Raw genomic sequence first — 26504 nt, forward strand, 5'->3', positions numbered from 1 at the left:
AATATACAAGGTATGTTCCAAAGGTAATAAGAATTTTTGTTTTTTTGAAACAATTTTATTTATTCTTCTACATTAATGTTATCCCCTTCAAAATAGTCCCCATTAGATATTATACACTTATGCCAACGCTTTTGACTAAAGCCAGCTATGCTTTGACTATACCAGCTAAAAATTGACGAACAGGAAATGAAGTGTGAGCAGGCGCATTATTGTGATGCAAAGGCCTTGAATGTTTCGCCTCATATCTGGGTGTTTTTTCCGGATTGTTTCACGCAAATGACGTTGAACTTTTAGGTAGTACTCCTTATTAATTGTTTGACCTTGTGGCAAGAACTCATGATGCACTATGCCATTAAAATCGAAGAACATGGTGAGCATAACCTTCATATTCAACTGTACTTGTTAAGCTTTTATCAGTCTTGGTGATCGAGAATGCCTCCACTGGGACGATTGAGGCTTAGTTTTGACATCATATCCGTAAACCCATATTTCATCACCTGTTATGACACATTTCAGTAGTTTTGCTCATTGTTGACTTCATTTAGCAATTCCTGAGCAACTTCCATTCGCCGCTGTTTTTGTTAGAAATTCAACAATTTTGGAACAAATTTTACTGTTACACATTTCATACCCAAAACATTTGAAAAAAATGTTTTGCTTCATGGCATGAGCCTATTGATATTCCAACATCAGCAGTAACTTCTCTGATGGTGATTCAGTGATCATTCATAATCATTTTTTTCACTTTTTCCATGTTTTCATTGGTTGTTGATGTGCTGGGGTGTCCGGAGCACTCATCATCTTCAACGTCTTCACGGCCTTCTTGGAAACGCTTATACCACTCATAAATCCTTGCTTTACTCATAGCAGACTCACCAAAAGCAATATTTAACATTTTTAAAACATTACTACACTTTATTCCATTTTTACAACAAAATTTAATACAAATTCTCTGATCCATTATTTATACAAATAAAAAATCACTGATCGTACCAAAACATGTGTTATCCTTTTGACAGCTGAAACACACTAAACATCCAGTATGGCTAAAAATATTCAGATATTTTTCAGACTTGTTTACAAATACAACAATGAAAAACTCCCGAGAATTGGGCTAATACAACCTGTGAAATTTCAAAGTTCTCATTACTTTTTGAACACATCTTGTATTTAAAATCTTTTAAAGATTTTACATCTAAGAAATTTCTGTGATTGAGTTATCATAATCACTTTTCCATGATCATTAGTCATCAGCTTTGAAATCAAATTACAAAAATGTAATATATTATTTAAAATTACTCTATATGTATTTATTCTTTCTGCAGGAAAAGTAAAGCATGGCTTGCCACCTGTACAGTTTGCACCAACTTATGCCAGAGTTGGAAATCAATATTATTCATTTATTGATATGGTTAAAGAACTTAATCTTTCAATCATAACTATATCTGTTTTGTCTCTTTTTACAAATATCTTTATTGCTAAAGCATATCGTAAGTTATTATTATTATTTTTTTTATTTTTGGTTAAGTAAACTTATGCTAGAATTTTTGATAATCTCCTTTTTGAATCCATTATGCAAATAATTTAGCTTTTGTGTAATGAATAAAGACCTTGCTTTAGTACTATATTATGTATTTATTTTATCAGATACGGCTACTCCATCAGAATTGCTGCATTACGCAGACTATTGTTTAAGTAATGAAAAAGTTATGGTAATTGCTTTCTCTTGAAATTTTTTTTTAATTCAAAATTAATTGTAAATCATAAGATAAATTTTTAAAAAAACCATTATTCTCTGAGAAAGATGCAGAATCTTGATTAGAAGAAGATTTAAGAGAATAAAAATACTATTTTTATTCTTGTTTATTTTTATTAACATATATTTTAATTAAGAAAATTATAAAATATCGTATGCCCGAAAATTATTTGAATAACTTTGATATTGAGTAAATTATTTATTTGTTAAGATACAAAAATGGGTTGTATGAATTTAGAAATATTAAAACTGAAAGTTTTTTATAAAAGGTTTTTCAATGTGTGCACCATTAGTAATTCGCAAAATATCCAACCGTTAATCATTTTCATGCCATGTCTATTGTAACATATTCTCATCGATAAGTTCGAATGCGTTAACAATCCTCTCTTTAAGGTCATCAATAGTCACTACATGAGTTTTGTATATATTATCCTTCATGAAACCCATAGGAAAAAATCACATGGAATATAACTGGTGTTTGAGGTGACCAAGTGATTGGTCCATCATGTCCAATCTAGGAATTTGGGAATATATTGTTGAGGAATTCATGTAATGGTAAACCCCAATGGGGTGGCATTCCATCTTGTTGGAATATGATATATGATTTCAGGCTGTAACTCTTCAAGCTGAAGGTAAAAAAACCCTTCTAACAAGTCAAGATAGATATTTGCATTAACTGCCGTTTCCACAAAGAAAAACAGCCCAATCACTCAATCATGAAGCAGTCCAAACATTAATTTTATTTTTGGGCTATCTCTAATAAGGTCAAGCATAACATGTGGGTTCACTGATCCCATATTCAAACGTTCTGAGTGTTCACTTTTCCAGACACGTAAAATGTAGCCTCATCTGAGACGTAACTTTTTTAAGGTAACAATCATCATTTTCAATTCTTTCAGTCATTTCCACAGCAAATTCCTTTCTAGCAGTGTGATCTTGTGGTGTAATGTGCTGCAATATTTGTAATTTATAAGGACGCAATTTTGTTTCTTCAAAACATCATGAATGGTAGATCACAGAAGATATAACTTGCGCGCTGCACTCCGAATTGACTTCTCAGGGCTCTGAACAAAAGACTGACAAATGATCTCTATTTTTTCATCTAATGTTCTAGACCTGCTCGCACCCTTCTTATATTCAACACTGCCAGTTTCTTTAAATCAATCATAGTGCTAAAATTGTGTCAAACTGTGTCTGATTTTGTTTCAACCTGTACACATTGTGCTTTCTTCTGTGAATTCATTTGTGGCAACTGACATATGTGATTACATATGCAATCACAATGCTGTCTAGTATTTTCTGAGGGAAACTTTATGAGTTACCTGTTGAAGAAATCCCAACCATTCATTAACAACACTATTACTTTTTTTCTAATAAGACATCAAACTTGTTCAGATAATTCTCGGACACCCATATTTTTATTACATATAACATTTTTCCGAAACAGCATTTCATAAAATGCTTGGCACAAAGATTATACAAATTTTACTAATTTTTACTTTCGTCATATTAAATCATTTTTTAATGCATTATGTGTTAAAAATAGTAATAGACAAAGCCTATATAATTGTACATATAATCTCTATATAATTGCCACTAACATTGAGGCATTTATCTTGCTGGTCCATAAACTTCAAAATATCCTTTTCTTACTTCCTTGCTATTAGCCCATTCAATCACTGCTTCACAGCTTCTTCTTTAGTAAATTGCCTACCACCCAAAAATTGCTTCAATTTTGAACTGATGGAAGTTCTCAAAATAATTCCTAACTATTTGGAGGGTAGTTGAAAACATTCCATTCAAATTCTCTTAGCAAATTATACCTTACACTTACATAAAGTGAACTGTTCACAGCATGATGCCCTTTCCCTTGCTGAAATTGAATAGTACAGCACAATTTCCAAAACGTTTTTAAAAGTAGACCAATAATTGTTGTTCCTTGTGGCAATAATTGATCAAAGTATCATGTCGATCAATTTACACAGCAAACAGAGTTTGCTTACACTTTCATAATATTTTCAGAAACAGAAGCATTTTATTTTCAGAATGCTATATAACTCATTACCATTAACAGTTGAATTAAAAATTTCATTAACTTTTGTATAGCATGTAAAAAATCCCAAACCCATCCTTATTTGTTTTGTTTGTGGTTAATATTCACAGTACTCAATGTACTAATCTTATAACCTAGATCTAAGATGATTTTATCAAAAACAACCCAAAAATCATCCAAAAAATCAGTTCTAAATCAAAGATAGTGGCAGTGATGTATTCTTTTTTTTAATTTCATTATAAATTCACTTCTTCAAGTTGTTTTTGATGACAGGGTTATTTAGAACATTGTTTATCATATACGTTCATTCTACCATTCAAAAACACTATGATTTTTATACTTCACTCTTCATGGTAATCATTAACAGCAAGCAGTCAACTATGAAGTTCAGTGTATTTTTTTTTTTAAAGGGCTGGAAATATTTCATAGCCCACATTTAACAATCAGTGATTACTTTATCCATGATAAAGATGTATAATCTGTATGTAATGTATATGACCCTAAAAAGGTGCATGCTCTCCTTTCTATGATCTTGTAGCAAGTGATAGGCTACAAACTAGTTGGTCTTGAGTCTCATAAGTATAGCAAACTCTGTAAGAATTACTTTACCTGTTATATTCAAGATATCCCTCATTTAGTTCAGATTTAACATTGTAATACATATACTAAATAAAAGGATTGGGATAAAAGAAAACAGAATATTTCTAAAAGTCATCTTACTACCATTTTTATTATTTTAATAAATTACATAGATGGTGTAATTTTTAAATTTGTTTTAATGATATTTTATTTCATAATTTTTTTGATTTTTTTTTCTAGATCATGGGGAAGTAGTTGAATCAAACAAAGAATTATTTGCATTAGGCTTTTGTAATTTATTTTCAAGTTTTGTTGGTTCCATGCCAGTTAGTGGTGCTATAACAAGAAGTGCCATCGGAAGCGCAAGTAATATTCAGTCGCCCATTGCTGGCATATTTACTGGTAATCAATTAATCAGAAACAGTTACAACATATAAGTTATACTTTTTTTATTTATCAGTAAAGTTTGTATTTCTATTTACTCTTGCAAGAAAATTAAGTCAGTTGATTTGCATCTTATACTTATATGTTCTAATTAGGATCTAGTGAAATCATTAAAATTCAAAATCAAGATTGAGCATGATATTCAACTTCAAAATCTGCATAACCCTTTAACCACAGTGAAATTCTTTATTATTGTTTTGTACTAAGAATAATAAAACAGAAGAAAATAGTTAACATAGTTAGTATAGTTTAACAACTAAGGAACTTCTAATCTCATAGATATTTACAACCAGTATTAGTGATAATGTCAGTACAGATAAATGTAAGGATGATATAATTGAAATTACAATGTTTTATTTGACAAAATTAATATCATTAGAAACATGATTTTGTTATGTAATGGAATTGTGATGAATTTTTGTTTAAGGGGATTATTTGTTAAATTTACTGTCAAATCCAAGAAAATCAGTACTAATATTTTCGCAAGACTTAGTTGACTTTTTGTGTAAAATTGTACAAAAAAAGTAATATTGAGTATTATTATTTTGTAAACAAATAATTTTTAAACAGATTTTTTTACATAATGATCATACATTCTTTTAGATTTTATTGAGAGGTACATTTAAAAATAAACGAACTTGATCTAATTAAAAACATTTTCTTATAATTCTTAAATTTCAGTAATTTGTGGAAGTACATGCACAAATTTGCATTAGTCTGCTATAACTTTTGGGTCAATTTAAGTATTTAAAGGGCTAGAATCCTGGAAAAAAAATGTTTTTTCATGTAAAATATCTTTACAATCGTTTTAGGTTTTAACAGTTAGATTCACACTAATGCTAATGAAATTAGCATTTAATTAATACATATTTATTTTCAAATATCTTAATATTATTAAAACCTGGAAAACAGTTTACAGAAATGTAGAGCTTGTTGCAAATTAAAATAAGTTTGCCTTTGAAGCATTTCCAAAGAGACATTTTTGGCGATGGGGATATGCATTCGTTCAGTTGCTTCTTTGCTGACTTAACTGCTTGTTACTGTGTCTGTATGAGTGTGTGTATTATATTAGTTTTGTAAAAACATTGTGTTGTGTTTTGTTTATGAAAAATATCAGATTTGCTATAATTTTTTAATCTTTACATTTTCTGCTTATGGATAAGCAGATGAGAGAAGTCATGTTTAATGTTTGTAACTTTATCATAAGATAGGCACGAGATGGTTCCATGCTTCTTAAACAGGTTTAGAAATCATCCTGCTACGAAAATTTCACTCAGTAGTGTTCAGAAGGTTTCAAAGAAAGCAAACACTAATCCCGATAAAGGCTTTAACACTTCTAAAAAAAATTCTTAACACTAAAAACCTAAACAACCATAGTTCGATTAAAGTGTCATTCATGAAACAATTTATAAATTTCACATAGATAAAGGTGAACATATTACTCTTCGACTGCTAATACCGGTTGTAAAATGAAGATTAATTTTCAAGGAATCCTTTGGTCTTTATGGCGCATTATCAAAGATTCGAGGTTCAAATGGAAAAAATCTATAGATACGAAGCATTTTAATAAAAAAATGAGAAAATCTGGAACTGAGACTATGTTACTTAAAAGTGTAACCAAAATAGGCCTATAATTTACACGAACTGGTCCTAAGTATATGCCAGTCACAACTAATCAATACCATGAAATGACAGCTCCAACTGCAACCTTGCTGCTATTTTGATTTCTAAAGGCAAGAATATTGTTTTCTTCTGCTTGCAATTTCTAAAAGCTAGCATGCTTACATTGTTCATGCCGATTCCAAAAATGCTTTTGTCAAGAACGTGCTTCTTATATTTAAATCTATTCCAAAACAGGAAATTACCAAGACAATATGAATTATGTTAATTATGAGTTGTGGATAAACAATTAATTCCTAATATACCCTATAACTTAGTCATCATTATAGATATTGCTCCATACCATAATGTGCCTCCTCTATGAATCATGAGACCTTGCCGTTGGTGAGGGGGCTTGAGTGCTCAGGGATACAGAGTAGCTGGACCGAAGGTGCAACCATATCGGAGAGGTATCTGTTGAGAGCCAGACTAAGGAATGATTCCTGAAAGAGGGCAGAAGCTCTTTCAGTAGTTGTTAGGAGCGTGAGTCACAATGATTTAAACGGCCATATCAACATCGCTCAGTCCTCTGAGTACTGCGCAGCTGAAAGCAATGGAAAACTACAGCTGTTTTTTTTTCCAAGAAAATGTGGCTCTCTACATTTTCACATAGCAATAATGGAGGCGCCTTCCTTGGTAAAATATTCCGGAGGTAAAATAGTCCCCGTTCGGATCTCTGGGTGGGGACTACTAAGGAAGGGGTCACCAGAAAATTAAAAAATAACATTCTACGAGTCAGAGCGTGGAATGTTGGTAGGCTAGAAAATTTAAAAAGGGAAACGGATAGGATAAATGTGGATGTAGTAGGAATTAGTGAGGTTCGGTGGAAAGAGGAAGGCGACTTTTGGTCAGGTGATTTTAGATTAATTAACTCAGCTTCAAATAATGGGCAGGCAAGAGTAGGTTTCATAATGAACAAGAAGATAGGGAAGAGAGTAGAGTATTTCAAAACGCATAGCGATAGAATCATTGTAATAAGGATAAAATCAAAACCTAAACCGACAACGATTGTTAACGTCTATATGCCTACAAGCGCCCATGATGATGATGAGGTAGAGTGTGTATACGAAGAGATTGATGAAGCAATTAAACACGTAAAAGGAGATGAAAATTTAATAATAGTTGGAGATTGGAATGCAAGCATTGGAAAAGGCAAGGAAGGAAATATAGTGGGTGAATACGGGCTGGGCAAAAGGAATGAAAGAGGGGACTGACTTATAGAGTTTTGCACAAAGTATAATTTAGTAATTGCCAACACCCAATTTAAAAATCATAATAGAAGAATATACACTTGGAAAAAGCCAGGCGATACTGCAAGGTATCAGATAGATTATATCATGGTTAAGCAAAGATTTAGAAATCAACTCGTTGACTGCAAAACTTACCCTGGAGCAGACATTGATAGCGACCATAATTTGGTGATAATGAAATGTAGATTGGGGTTTAAAAACCTGAAGAAAAGGTGTCAGATGAATCGGTGGAATTTAGAGAAGCTTGAGGAAGAGAAGGTAAAGAAGATTTTTGAGGAGGACATCGCAAGAGGTCTGAGTAAAAAAGATAAGGTAGAAAATGTAGAAGAAGAATGGGAGAATGTTAAAAAGGAAATTCTTAAATCAGCAGAAGCAAACTTAGGCGGAATAAAGAGAACTAGTAGAAAACGTTGGGTTTCAGACGATATATTGCAGCTGATGGATGAACGTAGAAAATATAAGAATGCTAGTGATGAAGAAAGTAAAAGGAACTATCGGCAATTAAGAAATGCTATAAACAGGAAGTGCAAACTGGTGAAAGAAGAGTGAATTAAAGAAAAGTGTTCAGAAGTGGAAAGAGAAATGAACATTGGTAAAAAAGACGGAGCATACAGGAAAGTTAAGGAAAATTTTGGGGTACATAAATTAAAATCTAATAATGTGTTAAACAAAGATGGTACACCAATATATAATACGAAAGGTAAAGTCGATATATGGGTGGAATATATTGAAGAGTTATGCGGAGGAAATTAATTAGAAAATGGTGTTATAGAGGAAGAAGAGGAAGTTGAGGAGGATAAAATGGGAGAAACAATACTGAGATCTGAATTTAAGAGAGCATTAAAAGATTTAAATGGCAGAAAGGCTCCTGGAATAGACGGAATACCTGTAGAATTACTGCGCAGTGCAGGTGAGGAAGCGATTGATAGATTATAAAAACTGGTGTGTAATATTTATGAAAAAGGGGAATTTCCATCAGACTTCAAAAAAAGTGTTATAGTCATGATACCAAAGAAAGCAGGAGCAGATAAATGTGAAGAATACAGAACAATTAGTTTAACTAGTCATGCATCAAAAATCTTAACTAGAATTCTATACAGAAGAATTGAGAGGAGAGTGGAAGAAGTGTTAGGAGAAGAACAATTTGGTTTCAGGAAAAGTATAGTGACAAGGGAAGCAATTTTAGGCCTCAGATTAATAGTAGAAGGAAGATTAAAGAAAAACAAACCAACATACTTGGCGTTTATAGACCTAGAAAAGGCATTCGATAACGTAGACTGGAATAAAATGTTCAGCATTTTAAAAAAGTTAGGGTTCAAATACAGAGATAGAAAAACAATTGCTAACATGTACAGGAACCAAACAGCAACAGTAATAATTGAAGAACATAAGAAAGAAGCCGTAATAAGAAAGGGAGTCCAACAAGGATGTTCCCTACTGCGTTGCTTTTTAATTAGTTAATAGTTGCTTTTTAATCTTTACATGGATCTACCAGTTAATGATGTTAAAGAACAATTTAGATTCGGAGTAACAGTACAAGGTGAAAAGATAGAGATGCTACGATTTGCTGATGATATAGTAATTCTAGCCGAGAATAAAAAGGATTTAGAAGAAACAATGAACGGCATAAATGAAGTCCTACGCAAGAACTATCGCATGAAAATAAACAAGAAGAAAACAAAAGTAATGAAATGTAGTAGAAATAACAAAGATGGACCACTGAATGTGAAAATAGGAGGAGAAAAGATTATGGAGGTAGAAGAATTTTGTTATTTGGGAAGTAGAATTACTAAAGATGGACGAAGCAGGAGCGATATAAAATGCCGAATAGCACAAGCGAAACGAGCCTTCAGTAAGAAATATAATTTGTTTACATCAAAAATGAATTTAAATGTCAGGAAAAGATTTTTGAAAGTATATGTTTGGAGTGTCGCTTTATATGGAAATGAAACTTGGACGATCGGAGTATCTGAGAAGAAAAGATTAGAAGCTTTTGAAATGTGGTGCTATAATAGAATGTTAAAAATCAGATGGGTGGATAAAGTGACATATGAAGAGGTATTGCGACAAATAGATGAAGAAAGAAGCATTTGGAAAAATATAGTTAAAAGAAGAGACAGACTTATAGGCCACATACTAAGACATCCTGGAATAGTCGCTTTAATATTGGAAAGACAGGTAGAAGGAAAAAATTGTGTAGGCAGGCCACGTTTGGAATATGTAAAACAAATTGTTAGGGATGTAGGATGTAGAGGGAAATGACTGGACTGAAATGAAATGACTAGCACTAGATAGGGAATCTTGGAGAGCTGCATCAAACCAGTCAAATGACTGAAGACAAAAAAAAAACCATAATGTGCATCTGAACATCACTCCAAATTCTAACACGCAAAAAAGCAGACATAATTGATTGGTTTATACAAAATAACATGTCATTTATGAGCATAATGTTGAAACTAGAATTGTATAGTTTAATAAAACTGTGTAAGTCACGTGTTACATTATTTAAATCAATTTAGCCAAGAAAGTTCACAGTGTTTTGCGATTGTTCCTTATTCTCAGGAATTAAATCCGATTGAAAAAAATTTGGGTGGTTTTAAAAGAGTACGTCACGAAAAAATGTTAATGTTAATTTTAAATTAAATTTAAAATTAACTATTACCTATTGCATTAATTGAAGAACGAGAAATTCAGTTACGAATACCAAATGGAAATTGAGGTACTACCATGTCTAGAAAATAGAAACATCTTATTTGTCTTGGGAACCTTTAATTTATAATTCCATTGAAAATGTTATTAGCATAAATGATGTTAGCGATGGAAGCGATTTAAGTGACAATTGCGATTTAAATATTAGTGGTGACGATATAAGCAGCGATGAGTTATTAGGAATGGAAATATTATGATATGATTTGGTAAGTAGCACCAATTCAGATCAGTGTTCGTATGTGGTATAGTACTTCCTGCATCTCTTCTACTTTGCTCTTCCTTCCTTCTCCTATGTTAATCATGAACCCCTCAAACTTATTATGGTATGCAGCAAGCTCTTCTTGAAGTGGAAAGTGTGTAGTTTCTTTGTAATGTCTTATTGCATATTTTATTTTTTATAAGCTAGACCCTTAATAGTTAAAAATAAAAAAAATGATTATCAAGAGGCCTAGGAATTGATGCAGGTATGTTCATTTACTACATTTGTAATAACTATTTCTGAATCAGGAACAATGATTAAAAATCCATCAAATAAAATTCTTACATAATCTGAGAATGTAAGTTACATATATGTTATATGTGAGAAAGAGCTTGCTTTAGCCTTTACTTGCATAAAATCTTTATGTTTAGTTATTTTTTTTATTTTCCTATAGATTAAAAATATTTTCATTAATATTATTTATAAGTAAACCCTTTAGAAATCTTTGGTTTTGCTTTTCACATTTCAAACAAAAATACATTTTTTATAAGATATATTTATTTTAAATTAATTTCATGAGCTTAAATTGATATTACCCTGATATACCATAACTGTTTCATTTTTCTTTGAATCATTAAAATAATAAAATGCTTGTGTAAAGTCTAAAATGATCATCAAACATTCTAGACATAATAAAATTTTTATTGAGAGTATAGTTTTGCTAGTTTTGCTGCCTCTGTTTTATCTTAATTAAATGAGTTCCCTGTCACTTGTCAGAAAAGTAAGGCATGCTTTTACTCCTTCCCAGTAAGATGCTTGCATAATATTGAACGGTTTGAAAGTTTAAACTGCATCCATATTCTAATCAACACTTATAGCTGTTTCAGTCAGTAAACAAACAGCTAATTCTTTTCAGAGAATCAAGTTTAAAAAAAATCACTGAATAATTTTTTTAACATTTTTTTTTATTTTATTTTATTCTCCTTATGAAAATTATTTGAATAACTAATTGTCATTAGCTGAAATTCTCCTTTTTATAAATTTTAAACAGAATTTACTGCTATAGTCATAAATAAATGCTAAATACAGTGTGCAATGAAACTACATTCAGCATGATCTTCAACAAACTTCAGTGATCTACAAGAATCAGTTTATAAACTGATTGCTGAAGCTGTTGCTTCAGCAATTGTAATTTTATTTTTACTTCACACTTTCATTTTTCAGTATCCAACTTCCTTAAGCGCTCCAGACTTTGCAAAATGATTTGTCCAAAAGGACAGTTTTTTCAATTTTCTCCTTGACCTATTTGTTGTTATGTTTTCTATATCGTAAAATTTAGCTATATTCTATAACAGATACACTGTTATGCTGATATACTAAGTAATTTTTTTTACAGGAATTGGATCAGTCCTTGTCCTCTCTATTTTCACACCATACTTTAATCTGATACCAAGAGCAACACTTTCAGCTGTTTTAATATCCTGTGTTGTATTTCTTATTGACTGGCCTATCATGGTACCAATGTGGAAATCAGACAGTAAGTTTTTTTTAAGATTGTAATAAAGATATTTAAGTTTTTTTAAAGTTATTTTGTTTAAATATTGTTCTGGATGATTTCCTACTGTTTTGAAAGAAAACACTGAACCTAATTAATATTTTGCAATAAAATGTATACAAAATATGTGGTTAGAAAATGTTTTTTTTTTTTTATTTATAAAAAAAATAATTACTTTTTATTCTTACGTTAATGTTGTTTCTTTAATATTTAGATTACAATAAATTAATTACGAATAGGCCAAAATTATATAAGAATATTAAAAAAATCTGTTGATCTTTTAAGTTCACAGTTTGATAGTGTCTTAAAAACACTTAGTTGAAAGAAAACACAATTGCTTATGTAAACATGATATTTTGAGTCTAAAATAAAAGATCTTTAGGAATCAATCTAATCAGAAAGATTGTGACCAGATTCCAAATTTGGACCAAAGAAGAATATATTAAACTTTAAGGAATTCCCAACTCAAGTAGTGAATATATTAGTGATATTCTGTGTAAAGTTTTTTTAAATATTGATTTTGTAAAGGGCTCACAGAAGAGTTAGTTTCAATGAAAACAACTCACCACCTATAATAGTTTGTTTTTTTATCTTTTGAGACTGAAATTAAATGTATAATGCATTCAAGCAACTAAAGAAAATTCAATTGACAGTAAATCTACTAGCTCTAGAGCATCCTGCTAATCTGCCCTTTCTTTTTCCTGTTTAGCCTCCGGTAACTACCGTTTAGATAATTCTTCAGAGGATGAATGAGGATGATATGTATGAATGTAAATGAAGTGTAGTCTTGTACATTCTCAGTTCGACCATTCCTGAGATATATGGTTAATTGAAACCCAACCACCAAAGAACACCGATATCCATGATCTAGTATTCAAATCCGTGTAAAAATAACTGGCTTTACTAGGATTTGAATGCTGGAACTCTCGACTTCCAAATCAGCTGATTTGGGAAGACGCGTTCACCACTAGACCAACCCGGTGGGTTGCTAATCTGCCCATTTTTATAAATCATCACCTAACATCCTGAAACAAAAAGCTGCTGATGATTGTAAGGGAGTTGTAAAAGGAAAGAATTTTATGTGTTTCATTGAGTGAAAATAAACGTTTAACAAAAAAGGACTTTAAAGCAAAAATTGTTATAGTTTCTAAATTAGAAAAAAAATTTAATTTTCTAACTATTCATGGTTTTAAACAATAAATGAGGATTTATGACTCCTCCCCAACGCAGAAGAGTAATCTTTGATGGGACAAACAACATTATTGTAATCATATTTTTTTTTTAAATTATTTTCCTAATGTAATATTCCAGTTTGTAATTAATTTGTTGAAAATAAATAAACAGAATTAAAATTACAATCCCAATAATTTTTATTTACCTAAATATACTATCCAGTAAATTTTTTCTCTAAATTTAAATAATAGTTTATCACTTTCAGGAAAAGATTTGATGGTAATGATTTTAACGATGATTTTCTGCTTGTCTTTTGGATTGGCAAATGGACTTTTTCTTTCTGTAGCAGTTAGTATGATACGGCTTTTTTATCTGTGGTCCTATCCAGAAACTGAAGTTACTGCATGTCTGGTAAGTAGATTATTTTTTTATTTGCATTATTTTAATATTCTCAATCAATAAGTTTATGAATAATTTCTAAAAATGATTTTGATGATTTTTTTAAACTTAAGTGGTCTTCCACAAACAGGACCGTCACTTAACAAATAATTCAAAAACATTAAAAATGATTAATTAATCACTTTCAAAAATTATGTGGGAATTATATTTACTTGAAGAAAATCTTTTCAGTCTTAATTAAGCAGCTACTTGAAGATGACATTGTTAACTCCATTGAAGGAGTCAAGTAATTAGCTCTGAAAAGATCTTACTGAAGTACAGTATTCATATAATTTTGAAATTGATTAATAATTTTTAAAAAGTGTTACCATATCTCATGCAGATCAATAAAGGAAATAATTTCAGGTAATGGACAAGTGAATAGTTAATATATACACAGCATAACAGGCTGACCCTTGAATGGGTCCAAAGAAGAATGTTTCTGTGAGTCTGCTTGAGCTACAGAACTGTCTCCTCTACCTGAAGGTAATGAGCTTGCTAGACTAATAACATCATAATTAGTATCATGCTTGCTAGCATAGGAGAAGTGGGAATGCGGTCTCCAAGGTAGTGAGGAACATCATTGTGGGAAGGGAACTGGGGAATAGGATGGAGGCCAGCCTGCATGGATGGGGGTTGTACATCTGCATCAGTTAGATTAGATTAGTCCAAATTAGGTTAGGTTAGGTTAGGTAGAGTTCCAGCAACCCACCAGGTTGGTCTAGTGGTGAACATGTTTCCCAAATCAGCTGATTTGGAAGTCGAGAGTTCCAGTGTTCTAGTCATAGTTAATTCAGTTATTTTAACATGGATTTGAATACTAAATCGTGGATACCAGTGTTCTGTGGTGATTGTGTTTCAATTAACCACACATCTCAGAAATGGTCGAATTGAGACTGTACAAGACTACACTTCATTTACACTCATACAATATCATCCTCATTCATCCTCTGAAGTATTATCTGAACGGTAATTGCTGGAGGCTAAGCAGGAAAAAGAAAGAAAGGTAGAGTTCCAGCATTCACGTTCTAATAAAAGTTACTTTTATGTGAATTTGAATACTAGATTGTGGATACAGGTGTTCTTTGGTGGTTGAGTTTCAATTAATCACACATCTCAGAAATAGTTAACCTGAGACTGTACAAGACTACACTTTATTTACACTCATTCATATCATCCTCATTCATCCTCTGAAGTAATACCTGACAGTGATTCCTAGAGGCTAAACTAGAAAAAGGAAGGTTAGGTTAGGTAGCCGGCCTCTGTGGCATGAGTGGTAGCATCTTGGTCTTTCATCTGGAGGTCCCGGGTTTCAATCCCAGTCAGACATGACATTTTCACACATGCTACAAATCATTCATCTCACCCTTTGAAACACTACCTAATGGTGGACCCGGAGGTTAAATAAAAAAAAACCTAGGTTTTTGTTACTTCCAACTGATTTGTTCATTCAAATTCCTCAATTAATCGTTTTGTGAAAAGACTATTTGCAATATTTCTCATTTGCACCATTTCTCCTATCAAAAGTGCAACAAAATTTGTGCACATTCTCAATGTGTTTTATTTATTTATGTAATACCAGGTTACAGAGTAACAGCACAATGGCATCTTGTCAACAGTACTCTATAGAGATGCCAACATATTCACAGTCTGACATGAAAGTGTAAAGATACCACGATAAATGTGTAGTCTTGAACAGAATCAGGCCAACTACTCCTGAGATGTGTGGTTAATTGAAATCCAACTACTAAAGAACACCGGTATCCACAGTCTAGCATTCAAACCCATCTAAAGCAACTACCTTTTTCAAGGACTTGAACCAGAACCTTAGAACACTATTTAGTCAGAACACTGCCAACTTGTGGGGGCAAACTTGGTACACAATTTAAATTTTGCGTTAGTTAATTTTGGAATAACCATTATATCTGAAAAAATGAAGAATGGTAATATAGATCAAAATTTTAATAACATATTACAGGAACCTAAGCTGAGAATGAACATTCTACTGTGAAGGAATCAAAGCATCAAATAAATAACTTATCCTGAGAATAGCCCAAAGCCCTCTACAGGCAAGGTTTGCCCATACTATCCATAACCCATCAGGAAATTAGGAACTTGAAAGAAGCTCATTATTAATTATTTTGTATTGAATGGCTTAAATATATTCTGGAAAAAATTACTTTTCCTTCAGAAATTAAAGAACAACTTAAGACTGCAGGGTTCCTAAAGAAACACCTCACTCATTAACAAAAACATAGAAAATATATATATATGGGTGTGTGTGTGTGTGTGTTGTGTTGAACTATTTCAACTAAACTATAAATCATTCTGTTAGCCTCCTTATCAGATGTATAATAATGTCAGTGGTACATTTAAAGTTAAAAAAATAAAAAAACTGATTGTATGAATACCAGGATCTGTAAAAAAATTAAATCTTTAAATTACAATTAATCTCTCTAATATAAAGTTGAGTTTAAAAAGGTTAATGTAAAGAGTTAGTCTAAATATGAGAAAAAACAATTATTAAGATTAAAAATGTTTACCAGAAATCATGATATAAATTCCACATAACTAGCATAGCTGAATCATCTTCTAATCTTTAAGGATAAACCGACATCATCTCAAAACATTTTACTAAATCTAAAAAGTTTTCTTGTTTTAATGCAAATCCTACTTACCTACCACTGTCATTAGCATTGTATTATAATAAAAGAATTTATTAACACATCATTAATTATGATAATACTGAAAAATAATCATTCAGTAATCATAAATATCAATACTAATATTAAGTCTGAAAATAAATTTTACAAAATCTTTTAAAATAAAACTGATAAACATGATAATGGCACAATAAAATTTAGCATAACAACTGTGATTTTATATACATTCATAAAACATTTATAATAAATTTAATGAAAACTTTAATGCATTCATTAAATATAAACTCAAGTTATCAAATGTAGTTAGAAATTTATAAATTTTAAACACTCATTTAACTAACATTCAAAACAGTATTGCAATTTTACAATATAACAATAATAGAACACAAAAATACAATTATTAAAATATTATAAACGAGTATTATACCCTCATAAATGCAACCAAAATGCATCTCAGACAATATTTGATGGGCATGAATTGTTTGAAACTATAGCTTGACTAAAAGGCTACAGAATAGTAGTGCTATCTTCAGTAGAACTAATGTAATGTATTCCATACAAACTTTATTTTAAAACAGCAACTTGTAATAAGCTCCAATTATTTTTTTATGTAGTATATAAATTTTTAATTGTATTTTGGGAAAGGTGCACTGCAAGAGTGAAAACATTATCAGTGGTTATTTTACTTATTTGGTGGTTCTGCAAATAAATAATGAATTAATTTATTAAATCAATGTTGATAATGTATTTGATAAAAGTGCACTACTGTTAAAACAATATGTTACTTAACTAAAATTTCATGATTTTTTTTTTGTAATCTGCTTTATTATTAACCTCATTCAATAGTATGTAATATAAATATAATAATAATAAAACTTAATAATACAAATACTGTATTATTTCTTTGTAAAAAAACAGTCAATAGCTGAAGTTATAAGTTTGTAATCTTGATGCTCGATGCCCTGACACCTACAGCTACAATTTGAAATCATTCTTCTATCCTTTTACCATAACATGCTTTATTACCTAACAGCGAATGAGCCTTCTTAAGATGTATTGTCATATTAGTATTGGATCATAGAACACAATGTTTTTAAATTTTGATCATCTCAGTAGCTAATATTTTCAAAATTATTACATTTATAAATTTATTTTGATTTAATATATATATATATATATATAAAGAACTATGTTAAATAATTTACTCTATAAATCTGCATATATATTAGTTTTATTAACCGTTTTACTTTCTATTCTATACTATTATCAACACAAATTGATTATTCGACAGAATTCAACAGGGTCATTATTAAATATGTTATTTTCTTTGTGTATTGTTATATTTATTTTATATCAGTAAGTATAATTTTTTATGTAACATAATATTCTCTTACTATTAATTTTATATTCAGACAGTTTCAGGGCAGAAGTATGTTGAGATAGTCCTAGATAAAGGACTATACTTTCCAGCTATGAAAAATTTACAGACAATTATTTCAAAGCAACGTAAGAATATGCCAATAATAGTAAACTGTAAAAACCTATCAGGACTTGATTTCACTGCTCTTGAGGTATGGTGTAGTATTAAAATAAACTTACTCTTAATACTTAAATTAAATCATATTTGATTAAACACTTTTCTTGAGTTAAATTTCATATGAATAATAATAAGTTTGTTTTTTATTTATTATTTAGAATTATTAATATTAAGTTTTTCATTTTTTTAAAGTAAAATATCTGTGATGGGATTTGTCACAAGTATATTTAGCCACATGTAGTACTCCAGTACTGAACATACATACAATAATGCAATAACATGCAGATAATCCTCCATATGATGACAGCAGATAATGTTTGCACTCCACTCCAGCAGTCTTAAACTCTCTTGCCTATGTGATCAATCTTTCAAAATGGTAATCTACCCAACCAACACAGATTTTTTCTTTTTATTAATGGATTTCTAATGTGAAAAGTGTTATGAAAAATGATACTTAAGGAAGCAAAATGCTTTTTCAAATAAATATAATTTTATAATACACACAATCTTTTATGACTTCTTTATAGTTCCTGTTATAACAGCACCTAGACATGTCAGTCTCGAGTTAGTTTTAGTTTTCTTTATGTAGCCTATTTCATTGTTCAGTTTTGAATCCTGAGATTGCCTAAAAAATATCAGCTTAAGAACTAGATTTTAGAGCTAGTAAAAGATTTTTCTATTTCATCAAGAAAATAAAAATCTAGATTCTTTTTCAGTATTCAGTTCAGAGATTTAGGCCATAGTATTGCCATCATTTTAAATTATTTTTTTGTTGTAAAGATTACAAGTGTTTCATACTAATCATAATTTTCCATAAAACAATTTTTCTGACTAAACCTTTAATTTTATTACAGACTGCATATTTATCAGCTGCTTCCATTACTTGAAGGACAAACTCAGTTTAAATTTCAGAAATACATTAGACAAAACTCATTAGCTGTAAAAATGTTTTCTTCATTCTGTGAGCTTATTAAATTGCTTTTCTTCTTCTGAAATGTTGCAACATTTTTAATTAAGTTTTAGAAGGCTTCAGAACATTCTTCCTTAACATCCAACATACTTTGTATGCAAAATAATGAATTTTTTGTAGAATTTTACATAACATCTTATAAGGATAGGCCCATCCTCATGTAACTTTACAGATTAATCCAGTTGCATTGGATTTAATTTAATGAAATCTACTTCTTTCAATATTTACAAGATATTTTTCAAATTAAAGATTCTGATTCTGATATTTCTAAGTGAATGTTTGCAATGTGATCATATCTTATTTGGCCTGATTTCTGGAATTTATTCATAATTCTGCTAGTTTTACAGAATTCACATGGTCTGTTCAGAAAATAACTGAACTTTATTTTTTTAATCTTTATTAATTTTACAGATTATTGGTCCTTGTCTCCTTCAAAGTACTTCCCACCCTATTTATACACTTTTCCCAGTGTGTTTCCACTTTGCAAAGCAGTCCTGGATAGCTTCATTTGAAGTGGCCTTTCAGGTCTGTGATGAATTTGCTTCAATGTAATTAATAGTTCTTTCATCACTGATTTTAATTTATTGAAATAAGAAAAAAACGCAAGGATCCAAGTCTGACGAGTAGGAAGGCACAGTAGTCTGGCGAGAGGACAGTCATCTGATTTTTGGCATAAAACTGATGAATTGACATAGCTGAGTGTGCGAGCGCATTTTCATGGTAAAGGAACCATAAGTTGTCTCGCCACAACTCTGGTCTCTTTTTGTGGATTTTTTCATACTAACTGTTGTAAAACGCCTTGATAACTGTTTCAACTTGAAGTAAGAATTCAGAATGCACAATCCCATTAAAATCAGAAAAAATAGAGAGCATCCCTTTGACATTGCATCAAGAATGACATACTTTTTTGGGACATGAAGATCCTTTGCTAATCAATTCTGATGATTGAACTTTTGTCACAATGTTGTAGCTGCAATCCCAGCTTTCATCTCCCTTATGATCCTTTATATCCATATTTCATTGTAATTGGTTTCTTCAAGAAGTTGCCACAAATGTCCGCTTGATGTTCTTTCTGCTGTTTGGTCATCAAATGAGGAGAAACAAACTTTGCTGCAACTCGATTCATGTTCAGTTTTTCAGTCAAAATGTTGTAGCATGATCCAATCGAGATGCTAACCTCTTCTGCAAGTTCTCTGACAGTTAATTGGCGATTTACATGCACCATATCATTGATTTTCTGAATGTGGGTGTCATCAGTTGAAGTCAAAGGCCTTCCTAGCCGAGGGTCACCTTCAATTGACTGATAACTTTTAAATCGTGAAAACCATTCGTAACATTGCGTACGACACAGATCTCTGTAAGCTTGTTTCAAAAGTTGAAATGTTTCTGTGAAAGTTTTCCTCAGTTTCATGCTAAATTCTACATAGTATCGTTGCTCCAGAAAATTGCACATTACAAAAATCACTACTAACACTTACTAACAAGTCAAACTCAAGTAACAATAACATGAAAACTAAATGAGATATCAACAATCCAAGAACATGTGGTTACAGAAGAGGTAATGTAGAACACAATTGCTTGTCGCTAAATATCTGTTGGCGTGTAATTAAAAATTCGGTTATTTTCTGAACAGACCTCGTAGATCAAGCATCTTCTGCATGTATTAGAGCATTTTTCTTCCATCCAAAATTTTTTCCTATTTGTATATGTAACAATTGACCTATTTTGTACCTTAAGTTTTTCAGTCCAAATGATTAATCTTTTTAACATATTACTCTAAAATTTATACTTTGTAGTTTATTGTCTTTGCAGTAGGACACATTTATAAAAACATTATCCTCATCATGAAAATGATATACGTAGCATATTAAAACAAAGATCTCAACACACTTTAGATGTATATGATATTACAAACATACTAACTTAACAAAGAAACTATTAAATGAACAAGCACAAACTAGATATAAAATACATTTGATTACACACTTAATATGGTTTCTAATCATGGAGGTTAACATTATTAACTGTGGTACCAGAAACTGCAGAGGAAGGATTACTTCTAAAAAGCCTTGGGAAAAAAATTTCCATTAATTTGAGAGCCATTTCTAATTCTTATAGCATTTATTTTCATCATGTCGTTTGATAAATTTAAATGAATTTAATGGACAGTGTATTCAAAACCAAAATAATAATTTCCTCAAAAACGTATTAGACTGCCAGGTCAGTTATGCTTAGTTTCTGTATTGGTATTATTGCCCAGTTCAAAAAGTTTTGCATCAAAATAAAAGTTCTCAGTTCACAAACATCTGAAATGAGAACTTTATGTAGTATCATTTTCCCTCTTTTTCCAAATATTAATTGAAATCTGACCTCACCTCAATTTCAAATTATTTAAATGATCATAGCATTGATATTGAGTTTTGTAATATAAAACAAAATTAATGTTTTTTTTTTTTTTAGGAAGTGTATTCATTAGTAACAAATTTTAATGAGAAAGGACAGAAAATAGTTTTGATAAATGTGAACACCAAGCTCAAAAGAAAATGGAATGCTGTGAATACATTTAACCAACCAAATAGTTTGTTACCATTTTGCAGTGCAAATTGTGATATTGATAAAATTCTTTTTGGTGAGTGACAGTACTAATATTATCAATCAGTTTAGGTGAAATTAATTAAAGCTTTAAAAAAAAGTTTAATAATATTAACTGTTAGTATTTAACATGCAAACACATACATGTACTTCAATAAAAACAAAAAATGTGTTTAATTTTTTTATTGGTTATGCTGTTATGTTATTTGTTTAATTCATCCATGGCAGATTTGTGTCTTTCTGTAATATTTTTACAACTGTATTTCCTTAGATAGTGCATCTACACTATAAAACTAAAATTTATTTTTATTTTCTTTTTACCATTATCAAATAAAAAAGAATAGCTGTGATATTTTGCACTTGTCACTCCATCTATGTATACGTACAGTATAATTATTAATAGCCATTCCATTTGTATATTATTTGTTAATAACAGTTCAGTCCAGTTAATATCATTATCTTTTTCAAATGCAGTCTTGCAGTTCATTAAATTCCTCTTCTGTTTATATTTAAATTACGTGTTGCAACTAAATCATAATATATTTCAACAAAATACTCTTTCTTGTACACAGTTTTTCTAGTGTCGCTGATATATTATGGTTATATAGGTAAACAACCCGTTCCAAATTACAACCAACAATAATTTTTAATTATTAAAAAATAATGCAGAAATTATACTATCACTTCACAAACTTATGTTGTAGAGTAGTAAATCTCTTTCCTTTCTTCTAAAATAAGTCTCGGTTCAAATTTCAGTTAGGCTTCACATTTTTTCACTTGCATCAAATTTCTACACTTGATTCCCTCTGGTCGATTAGCATCAGGAAGACCATCTAATTATAGAACCCCAGTCAAATTACTCTTGCCTAATCCCAGAAATAAAACAGAAAAAACATAAAAAGAAAAAAGTTCAGAAATTAATATACTAGAAAAATATTATATATTACACACATGCATAAATATAAACACTAGGGAATCTAATAAACACACAGTTTGCAATTAATATTTAAACCATATTTAGCCAATTAATTTAATTTAAAAAAATTCAAACAGTGAAGGATGTTGCAAAAACATTCATAGAGATAGTGAAGTAAAAAATTATGTAATCCATTCTTTAATTGAACGGAAAAGATTTATAAAAGTAAATTCTTGGTTTTATGTGTGTACATAATTAATTGATAACAACAGTCCAGTTATATTCATATTAATTGTTATGCATAACCTGAGTGAAATGAGTCTAAAATGAATAATTCTGTGAAGAGTGAAATTTGAGCAGTAATTTATTTTATAAGGTCAAGAAACAAATCACCGTTGAAATCCACAAAGAAATTTGAGATGTTTGTGAAATACATTTTATGAATAAAGTTCAAAACTGGTATCTTTTGTTTCAAAAAGGCAAGACAAATGTAGCAGTTGCCCTTCAGTGATTATGAATGATTTGTTAGAAAAGGTGAATGAAAAAATTTCTAAAAGTAGACAATTTACAATTTCACAGAACAATTTAGATTCGGAGTAACAGTACAAGGTGAAAAGATAAAGATGCTACGATTTGCTGATGATATAGTAATTCTAGCCGAGAATAAAAAGGAATCAGAAGAAACAATGAACGGCATAAATGAAGTCCTACGCAAGAACTATCGCATGAAAATAAACAAGAAGAAAACAAAAGTAATGAAATGTAGTAGAAATAACAAAGATGGACCACTGAATGTGAAAATAGGAGGAGAAAAGATTATGGAGGTAGAAGAATTTTTTAAATGGGAAGTAGAATTACTAAAGATGGACGAAGCAGGAGCGATATAAAATGCCGAATAGCACAAGCGAAACGAGCCTTCAGTAAGAAATATAATTTGTTTACATCAAAAATGAATTTAAATGTCAGGAAAAGATTTTTGAAAGTATATGTTTGGAGTGTCGCTTTATATGGAAGTGAAACTTGGACGATCGGAGTATCTGAGAAGAAAAGATTAGAAGCTTTTGAAATGTGGTGCTATAATAGAATGTTAAAAATCAGATGGGTGGATAAAGTGAGAAATGAAGAGGTATTGCGACAAATAGAAGAAGCATTTGGAAAAATATAGTTAAAAGAAGAGACAGACTTATAGGCCACATACTAAGGCATCCTGGAATAGTCGCTTTAATATTGGAAGGACAGGTAGAAGGAAAAAATTGTGTAGGCAGGCCACGTTTGGAATTTTTTTTTTGTCTTCAGTCATTTGACTGGTTTGATGCAGCTCTCCAAGATTCCCTATCTAGTGCTAGTCGTTTCATTTCAGTATACCCTCTACATCCTACATCCCTAACAATTTGTTTTACATATTCCAAACGTGGCCTGCCTACACAATTTTTCCCTTCTACCTGTCCTAGTTACGTTTTTTTTTTTTCCCTTCTACCTGTCTTAGTTACGTTTGGAATATGTAAAACAAATTGTTAGGGATGTAGGATGTAGAGGGAAATGACTGGACTGAAATGAAATGACTAGCACTAGATAGGGAATCTTGGAGAGCTGCATCAAACCAGTCAAATGACTGAAGACAAAAAAAAAAATTTCACAATTATCATACGAATCCAACAAAAAATTTAAGCAAGACAATTCACATATAAAGTTATGGCTGTTGATTTTTGGGGTAATATTGAATACAGTTAATTAAGTTCCTTAATTAACTACAGTTAATTAATACAGTTGATTAAGTTCCTTAATCGTGGAGATATGATAAATACGCTTATACATTTGTGAAATTCTTAGAAAACTTTGACATGCTATTCAGAACAAAAGAGGGATTCTGTCTTTGCATGATGACATTTGATCACACTATAACAAAAGCAGTTCAAGAATTAAACCAGCTTCATTGAGAAATGATTGAACTTCCACTGTCGACCTCACACCTAGCAATTCTTACTTTTCTTCCATTTAAAGAAAATAGAATAAGTAATAATAATAAGTAGATGTAACAAACAATTATAATACCACAATTAAAATGTACAAGTAATAAGAATAATAATATAATTAAGGACAGATTTATTAAAAGACAGTTAAATTATAAAATTCAGAATACAGACCAGTTTACTAAAAACGTTATAATGATCATTAATATTAATACTTAACACTGCATTAATAAGAAGATAACACTAGAAAAGTCTAAAGTTCATACAGTTTAATTTTTGCAAATATTATTTTTACTGTACAATAGAACTACCCTACACTTTATGAAATGGATATAATACTGTCACTTTCTCAACTCTTTACCAATAACTCACCGAACAACTTCCTGCATTCACTCACTGTTCACAGAGGAATGCTTGTGATGTACTTTTCATTTGTAGTTTTCACACGCTTATTGATATTGCTGTCACCACAACTGTGTTGAACTTGGGCTTGCGAAACTACTCACTGCTATCACTCGTTACCATGACTATACCAAACACAGCCTTGCAGAACTATTCAGAAAACTACCGACTCTCTGCTGGTTCCTAGCAGTATTTATATCCCCTGGCCTGCAGAAACAGCACCCGCCTCATCCCTTAACTATTGAAGCGTAATAATTTTCATCATCATCTGCGATAAGGTCAAACAATTTTTGGTGACTTTGTCTGTAATACAAAGAACAGATTGTTAAACAGACTTGTGAGTCTGAGAAAAGAATTCCTATTAGTTCCTTCTAGATTCTTCTTTTCATATTATTTTCTCATTTTTTCTTCTTAATTTGAAGAAATCTGTTACCCTGGTCTGTTATACTGTTCCTGTTACAATATATATATATATATATATATATATATATATATATATATTATATGCACACACACATACACACATATATTCAGAGTAATCTACAAATTCAGTTTGAGTGAATTCAAATTATTCATTCACCTTCTGGGTTTTAATACCTGATTCAGGTTCTACATCAAAAATTAGTGAGCACTTTTTCAACTGAAATTTCCCAAAAGAAGTTGGGAAATTTTGATTGAAATAAAGGGGGGCTCTCTAGAGGGTATCAAAGTTTAAAAATGGCATAATTAATCCCAAAAAAAAATTTTACATATAAAAATAATACATGCTCATATATGTTTGTGTAGGGGCTCGAGTTTTATCAATTCACACAACTTGAGAAAGAGAGAGCTAAGCGAGAGGGAGGGAGAGGATGAGAGAAAAATAAAAATATGCCTTTCTCAATTGGTAGAATTGGTAGATTACTACATCATCGCTTATTCTCTTGATATATATTTTTAATTCAAAATGTGTTTGTTAAAAAATATTACCCACTGCTACCATAAAAATACAAAATTAACACCTTTATGGTATTTTACTGTTTCATTAATTTCAATATTATTTTATAAAAAAAGTAGTGATGTTTGTAATAAAACTTTTTTTTTCTTCAGAAATATTTAAAAAAAAAGGTAAAATAAAACAGAACAGAAAATATTTTTATCATTTTATTTATAATAATTGCCAATAATATTAACATTTATCTTTAAATATGAAAGGAAATTATTATTTTTGTTATAGGAAATTTAAGTTCACATGAAACTAAAGATATTACTGAATTAAAAAAATGTGATAGTAAAGAGATGATTGCATTAATAAGTGAAACCAAAAATATTGAGGAAAAAGAGCTATAACATGGTACATACGTATTTATTTGTTACACGATCATTTAGCATTTTGAGTGGTTACTTCTATATTTATGAAATAAAAATTATAGATAAATGTATCATTTTTTTTATCACAAATAAATTTTGAACTGTTAGAATTGTGTAATATTTATTTTTTATTATTTATCTGGTTTATTTTAATTTGTGTGTATCTTTATTTTAAATTTACTATTAGAATTGGTAAATAAAATGGATTAGCACTTCCAAGCTACCATAACTAGTAACTGGAAAGGTGCAAATTGAACATTAAAGAGTTTATTATTTTAAATTGATATTT

The 26504-nt window shown here is 30.4% G+C and overlaps 1 protein-coding gene across 1 annotated transcript in view; it reads left to right on the top strand.

The window, feature by feature from the left end:
• Positions 1-26241, top strand: part of LOC142330338 (sodium-independent sulfate anion transporter-like) — a 46804-nt gene extending 20563 nt beyond the window's left edge. Inside the window, exons 6-12 of the mRNA XM_075375566.1 lie at positions 1326-1490; positions 4629-4790; positions 12046-12186; positions 13643-13788; positions 17891-18049; positions 21446-21614; positions 26082-26241. Of these exons, the coding sequence (XP_075231681.1) occupies positions 1326-1490; positions 4629-4790; positions 12046-12186; positions 13643-13788; positions 17891-18049; positions 21446-21614; positions 26082-26194 (1055 nt within the window). The 3' untranslated portion in view covers positions 26195-26241. The remainder of the gene's footprint in view (positions 1-1325; positions 1491-4628; positions 4791-12045; positions 12187-13642; positions 13789-17890; positions 18050-21445; positions 21615-26081) is intronic.
• The last annotated feature ends 263 nt before the right edge of the window (positions 26242-26504 follow it).

This window comes from Lycorma delicatula, chromosome 9 (genome assembly GCF_047948215.1).
Source record: "Lycorma delicatula isolate Av1 chromosome 9, ASM4794821v1, whole genome shotgun sequence".
NCBI lineage: Eukaryota > Metazoa > Arthropoda > Insecta > Hemiptera > Fulgoridae > Lycorma > Lycorma delicatula.